The sequence below is a fragment of the Mustela lutreola genome, chromosome X (assembly GCF_030435805.1).
Source record: "Mustela lutreola isolate mMusLut2 chromosome X, mMusLut2.pri, whole genome shotgun sequence".
Lineage (NCBI taxonomy): Eukaryota > Metazoa > Chordata > Mammalia > Carnivora > Mustelidae > Mustela > Mustela lutreola.
Window position 1 is genome coordinate 106,688,765 of NC_081308.1, and position 7,253 is coordinate 106,696,017.

Consider the following 7,253-nt stretch of genomic DNA (forward strand, 5'->3'; position numbering starts at 1 on the left):
CGACCCTGAGATCATAACCTGAGCTGAAATCAGGAGTCCAGTACTTAACCAACTGAACTACCCAGGCGCCCTGGAAGTGAGGGCTTTTAAGAGCATGGGCCCAAGATTGGATACACGCTCAGAAAAGGCCTAATCCTCAACGAAGATCCCAAACTTTCACCTCCAGCTGACCTTCAGGCTCTGCACAAGCAAGAATAAAGGTGAAAGCAGTGTTGTAATCAGCCTGGCTAAGCATTGAAGGAGTGTCCCAACCCAGAGGCAAATTTCCAAGAGTGGGGAGCCTTTAAACTTCTGAAAAAAATGTCTGAGGCTTCAGGTGTTTCTAGATACTCTGTCAATATACTAGCTGACCACTGAGCTAATGGAACACAGACTTCAGTGGCCATACATGAAAGAAAAAAATTAGATACTTCACAAAAATCATTTAGAAAAGTAACTAAAGCAACAACCTCAAACAAGCAGCAACAAACACAACACACAAAAATTGAGTCAATTTATGTATATGGACTGAGGTAATTGTCTACTTTCATTCTTTTCAATGTGGATATCCAGTTATATCAGAACAATTTGCTGGAGACTATTGCCTCCCCACTAAATGGTTTTGGCACCTTGTGGAAAATTGATTGCATAGATGCATGGCTTTATTTCTGGACTCTCAATTCTATTGCATTGATCTGCTTGTCTCTATGATAGTACCACTCTATTTTGATCCTTTAACCTTGTATAGTAAGCTTTGAAATCAGGAAGTGTGAATTCTCCAACGTTATTTTTCATTTTAAAGATTATCTTGGCTATTAGGGTCCCTTGTCCATGTTATTTTGGGATCAGCCTTAACATTTCTGCAAAAAGAAAAAGGATACTGTTTTCTTTTTAATTAAAGATTTTATTTACTTATTTCACACACACACACACACACACACACACACACACACACACACACACAGAGAGAGAGAGAGAGAGAGAGAGAGAGAGAACAAGCAGGGGGAGCAGCAGGCAGAGGGAGAGGGAGAAGCAGACTCTCCCCTGAGCAGGGAGCCCTATGTGGAACTCAGTCTCATGACCCTGGGATCATGACCTGTGCTGTAGGCAGATGCTTAACAGACTGAGCCACCCATGTGCCCTGCTACTGGGGTTTTAATGGGGATTTCATAGAATCTGTGGATCACTTTGTAGAGTGTTGTCATCTTAATAATATCTTCCAATTTATAAGCACAAGATGTCTTTCTACTTATTAGGTTTCCTTTAACTATTTTCAACAATGTTTTGTAATTTTCAGTGTAAATCTTGTACCTACCTCTTTGGTTAAATGTATTTTTAAGAGTTTTCGTCTTTTGATGCTATTGAAAATAAACTTATTTTCTTAATTTTTCTGGAAACGGAATTGCTAGTAAATAGAAATACCACTAATTTTTACATGTTGAATCCTGTATGCTCCTACTTTGCTGAATTTATTAGATTTAGTTACTTTCTTATGTATTCCTTGGGAATTTTTATATATAGGATCATGTTCTCTATAAAGAGAGTTATACTCATTCCTGTCCAATTTTGTTGTCTTTTATTCCTTTTTAAAATTTAAAAAAAATTTTTTTCTTTTTTTAAAAGATTTTATTTATTTATCTGACAGATCACAAGCAGGCTGAGAGAGAGAGGAGGAAACAGGCACCCCACCAAGCAGAGAGCCCAATGTGGGGCTAGATCCCAGGACCTTGAGATCATGACCTGAGCCGAAGACAGAGGCTTTAACCCACTGAGCCACCCAGGAGCCTCAGGAATCACTGTCTTTTTTTTGTTGTTGTACATTTATTTTTTATTATTTTTTTAAATTTATTTTTTATTTATTTTTGGCATAACAGTATTCATTATTTTTTTACCACACCCAGTGCTCCATGAAATCCGTGCCCTCTATAATACCCACCACCTGGTACCCCGACCTCCCACGCACCCGCCAATTCAAACCCCTCAGATTGTTTTTTAGATTCCATAGTCTCTCATGGTTCACCTCCCCTTCCAATTTCCCCCAATTCCCTTCTCCTCTCTAAAAATTTTTTATTTTTTAAAAAATATTTTATTTATTTATTTGTCAGAGAGAGAGAGAGCACAAGCAGGCAAAGTGGCAGGCAGAGGCAGAGAGAGAAGCAGGCTCCCCACTGAGCAAGGAGCCCGATGCGGGACTCGATCCCAGAATCCTGGGATCATGACCTGAGCTGAAGGCAGCGGCTTAATTGACTGAACCTCCCAGGCATCTTTTTTTTTTTTTTAAATTCCTTTTCTTGACTAATTGTTCTGGCTAGAAGTTCCAGGGCATATTGAACAGCAGTGATGAAAATAGCATTCTTGTCTGCTCCTGATCTTAGTGGAGATCTCTGAGTCTTTGATCCTTGAGTATGTCAGCAGCTGGGTTTCCATAAATGCCTGTTTTCAGGTTGAGGACATTCCTTTCTATTTTGCTCTTTGAGATATTTTTCTCATGATATTGTGTTGCATTATTTTGGATTTTTTTTTTTTTGTATCTGTTAGATGACCACACGGGTTTTTTCCTTCATTCTAGTAATGTGGTGTATTATATTAATTGATTTTGATTTACTGAGCCACTTTTGTTTCCTGAGGAAAAAAAAATCCCATCTAGGAGATTAAACTTTTTAAAACATTATATGATTTATCCTTTTTTATATTTTAACAATTTTGGTCTTAAATCTTTGATATTTGGAGAGTAACTTTAGCTCTCAGTTGATTACTGTTGGTATGGAATAGCCTTTTCCATCTTTCTACTTTCAACTAGTGTGCATCTTCGAATCGAAAATGAATTTCTTAGGGACAACATATATTTGGGTCATGTTTTTTAAAAAATTAGCTATTCTGTCCATTTCTGCCTGTTAATTGTAATATAATTACTGATAAGGAAGGACTTGCATCTTGCCATTTGCTTTCTAAAATGTCTTATATCAGGGATGCCTGGGTGGCTCACTCAGTTAAGTATCTGACTCTTGATTTGGGCTGAGGTCATGATCTCAGGTTCAAGAGATAGAGCTTTGTGGCCAACTCTGTGCTCAGAGGGGAGTCTGCTTGAGATTCTCTCTCTCCCTCCCCGGCTGCCCCCTCACTCACTGTCTTTCTCAAATAAGCAAATACATCTTTAAGTAAGGTCTTACATTTCCCTCCACCCCAATTCCTCCACTACTGCCTTCTTTTATGTTTCATTGACTCCTTTTTTGGTAATAATTTTTATTTCCTTCTCAGCATATTTTTAAAGTTATTTTCTTAGTGTTTTTTGGGGGGGATTTTAATTAACATGCTAATGTCTAACAGTCTATTTTAGATGAATATAAACTTAATTTCAATTGGTATAAAAAATCTTTCATTCTGTACAGTTTATACTGTTATTGTCACAAATCACATCTTTATACATTGTATGCCCCTGAAGACAGACTTCAATTATTTTATGTTAGTCATTCTTTAAATGACATTTTGAAAAAAGAGGAATTACAAAATGCACGAATACTATTTTTTGCATTCATTTATGTGGTTACCTTTAGCATGTGCTTTATTTCTTCATGTAGATTCCAGTTACTATTTAATGAAGCGTAAAGCACTTTTTCAGCATTTCTTATAGGGAAAGCCTGATTATGAGAAGAACATTTACTCTAAAAGAAGAAGAGAGACACCCTTTGAGAATAGCTGATCAAGTAAACATGAGAGTGAATTTATAAGGAGAGTTCCGGGCATTCATAGCTCAGTCACTGGATTTTCTTGATGACGGGGACTCCAAGTTCATTCGTTCAGGTTGGCAAGGGAAGTGTATAGACAGTATGACTGACTATATTGAAGGACTGAAGTAGTTCCTAAGAATTATGGGAGACAGAACTGAAGAATTATGGGAGACAGAACTGAAGAGTTATGGGAGACAGAACTGAGATAAGAGCAGAACTGTACCCACCTATGCAACTCTACCACCCAGTGAGGACTTCATTCCACCATGCTGGGTATTGATTGTCCTGAAGTTCTTAGAAACAAATTCTTCCATAGGCTCGCTGCAGTGCCCAGTGCAGTCTTCTAGCCTATTCGCTGGATCCCAGCAGGCCTTGCGGGGTGACTCGGGATCGTCTCTGTGACGTGTAACACCCTCGCCTGGTAGAGGTTGGTGTGGTGAGGGAATCTGCTTTACTCTTTGTGAGGAAAACGAAGTGGAGAGGGAAGAGGCTGAGAAGGACTGGAAAGGGACTTTGGCAGGACTCGGTAGGGAGCTGAGGGGTGGACCTTTACTGGCGGCGGCGGCAGCAGCGGCATCGCCTGTGAGGCGGGCGGTTGACTAGGCCACAGCAGTCAGTCGGTTAACTAGGCCGGAGCAGCCATGGCGGTTGACTTTGGGGACCACGCCAGCGGGTTCCGCCATACCGAGGTGATCAGGTTCATCAACAATGAAGTCCTCCTGAACGGCGGCGGCCCAGGTTTCTACGTGGCCTTCCGCTCACGGCCCTGGAACGAAGTCGAGGACCGGCTTCGGGCCGTGGTGGCGGACCCGCAGGTGCCGCACGCCATCAAACGGGCCTGCGCCTGGAGCGCGCTGGCCCTGAGCGTGCGCGTGGGCGCAAGGCAGGGGGAGCAGCAGGCGCGCCGGGTCCGGAGGCTGCAGGAGCAGGTAGAGGAGCGCGAGACCGCTGCCTGGGCCCTGGCCTCCGAGCTGCAGCGGCTGCGTGCGGACCGAGAGGAAGCGGCCACACAGTTGCGCTTCACGCGGACCGCCCTGCAGCAGGCGCTGTCGGAGTGCGATGTGCTTCGTGGGCGGCTGCAGCAAGTGGAGAGGTCCGCCCAGGTCAACCCGCTGGCCCCTGAAACGCTGCCTGGGCCTCGAGCTGAGCAGTTTGGGACTGCAGCCTGGCCCCTGAATGCCGAGCAGCAGAGAGATGTGGTTGCCATGGGGCTTCCTAGTAGGTTGTATTTTGAGGCCCAGGTGCCAGCCCCGGCAACTGTTCTTTACATGCCAGGACCTCCAGGTCCCTGCGCTCAGGCCATACAACCCCCTGTGCCGATGCCGGTGCCATACCCACTTCCATTCCATGCACCTCTCCCAGTGGGAATCCCATTCTTGCCTCCTCTGCCACCGACAGTAGTCATGGATGCAGAAGCTGCAGTAGTCCCGCTTCAGATGCCTCCCGTGGGGATTTATTCATCTGGTCCAAATGCTGCAGTGGGCTCCCAGGAGGAGGTGGCCCCACCATGGGACCAAAAGAGTTCTAGCCAGGAGGGAGGTCCTGAGACCCTCCAGAATACAGTTCCTGTGGGGAACATCGGAAACCTGAGCCAGGAAGGTCTAGAGAAAACTCAGGGGATGGTCCCCCCTGGAGATAGCTGGAGCCACAGCCAGGAAGAAGGTCTAGAGAAGGCCCAGGGCTTGGCCCCCCTTAGGGAGAGCTGGAGCCAGGGCCAGAAAGAAGGTCCAGAAAAGGCCCAGGAGGTGGTCCCCTCTGGGGATAGCTGGAGTCAGGGCCAGAAAGAAGGTTCAGAAAAGGCCCAGGAGGTTGTCCCCTCTGAGGGTAGCTGGAACCAGGGCCAGGAAGAAGGTCCAGAAAAGGCCCAAGAGGTGTTCCCCTCTGGGGATAGCTGGAACCAGAGCCAGAAAGAAGGTCCAGAGAAAGTCCAGGGGATGGTCCCCTCTGGGGATAACTGGAGCCAGAGCCAGAAAGAAGGTCCAGAGAAAGTCCAGGGGATGGTCCCCTCTGGGGATAACTGGAGCCAGAGCCAGAAAGAAGGTCCAGAGAAAGTCCAGGGGATGGTCCCCTCTGGGGATAACTGGAGCCAGAGCCAGAAAGAAGGTCCAGAAAAGGCCCAGGAGATGGTCCCTTCCAGGGATAGCTGGGGCCAGAGTCAAGAAAAAGATCTAGAGAGTCCCCAGGGGGGACTCCTTGGGGATAGTTGGAAACTCAGCCAGGAAGATCCGGAGAAATCCCAGGAGGTGGTTACCCTTGGTGCCAGCCAGGAAGAAGATCCAGAGACTTCCCTGGAGATGGTATACCCGGGGGCCAGTGAGAGCCACAGCCAGGAAGAAAGTCCAGAAAGACCCCAAGGGATGGCCCCCTTTCGTGCCACCAGGGACAATGGTAAGGAAGAAGATCCAAGAGGGCCCCAGGAGATGGTACCCCTGGGGGCCAGTGGGAGCCATAGCCAGGAAGAAGATCTAGAGAGGCCTCAGGAGGTGGTACCTCTGGGGGCCTGTGGGAGCCATAGCCAGGAAGAAGATCTAGAGAGGCCTCAGGAGGTGGTACCTCTGGGGGCCAGCGGGAGCCACAGCCAGGAAGAAGGTCTAAAAAAACCCCAAGTGATGGCCCCCCTTGGTGCCAGTAGGAGCAACAGCCAGGAAGAAGATCCAGAGGGGCCTCAGGAGGTGGTACCCCTGGGGGCCAGTGGGAGCCATAGCCAGGAAGAAGATCCAAAAATCCCCCAAGGGATGGCCCCCTTTGGTGCCAGTAGGAACAAGAGCCAGGAAGAAGATCCAGAGGGGCCTCAGCAGATGGTATCCCTGGGAGCCAGTGGGAACCGCAGCAAGGAAGAACATCCAGAAAGATCCCAAGGGATGGCCTCTTTGGGGGACAACAGTAGCCAAAGCCAGGAAGAAGACCTAGAGAGGCCCCAGGAGATCTCCCTAGGGGATGGCTGGAGCGAAGGTGTGAGGGAAAGCCCAAAGAAACAGCAGCCTCAGGGGCAGAAGGCCAAGCAACCCAAAGGGAAAAAAGCTTTGGATTTCCAGCACCAGGAGAAGTCTGTCTCAGGATGCAGTCCAGTGAATTGGGACTGCCCGTGGTGTAAGGCCATGAATTTTTCATGGCGTAAGGCCTGCTATAAATGCAAGAAAGTGTGTGTGGCAGGTGAGAGTAGAGGCCTGGACCCAGGACAAATTCACTGATTTCAAGAAGGTAAGAATGAAAACACTCCAAAGAAAAACCAATTTCCCAAGACCTTCTTCTGATCAAAAAGTAACTTATTTACTTCACAGAGAATGTGAAAACCAAAATTATTGTAGAGAAAATAAAAAAGTCCATTATTCCAATATTGAAACTAACAACTTTTCTATCATTGTGGGTACTACATATGTAAATACACACTCCTTTCTGGTTTCTTATTAGCATCCTTTTCCTGAAAATGCCATGTCTTTGGCTGAGAACAGCCATGTGTTTTTTGACTTATAGCTATATTGAATTTTTAGGAGCACTGCTCTTCCTTTAAAATGCTGTTATTCCTTTGTAACCCACAGTGTTCAT

General features: G+C 46.2%; 1 protein-coding gene across 1 annotated transcript; it reads left to right on the forward strand.

Annotated features, from left to right (window-relative positions):
* Window positions 1-4,210: 4,210 nt before the first annotated feature.
* LOC131821864 (testis-expressed protein 13D-like) lies at window positions 4,211-6,902 on the forward strand. The gene has a single exon (XM_059158207.1). It carries the CDS (start codon window positions 4,349-4,351, stop codon window positions 6,896-6,898), a length of 2,550 nt encoding a protein of 849 aa, XP_059014190.1. The 5' UTR covers window positions 4,211-4,348; the 3' UTR covers window positions 6,899-6,902.
* Window positions 6,903-7,253: the final 351 nt, after the last annotated feature.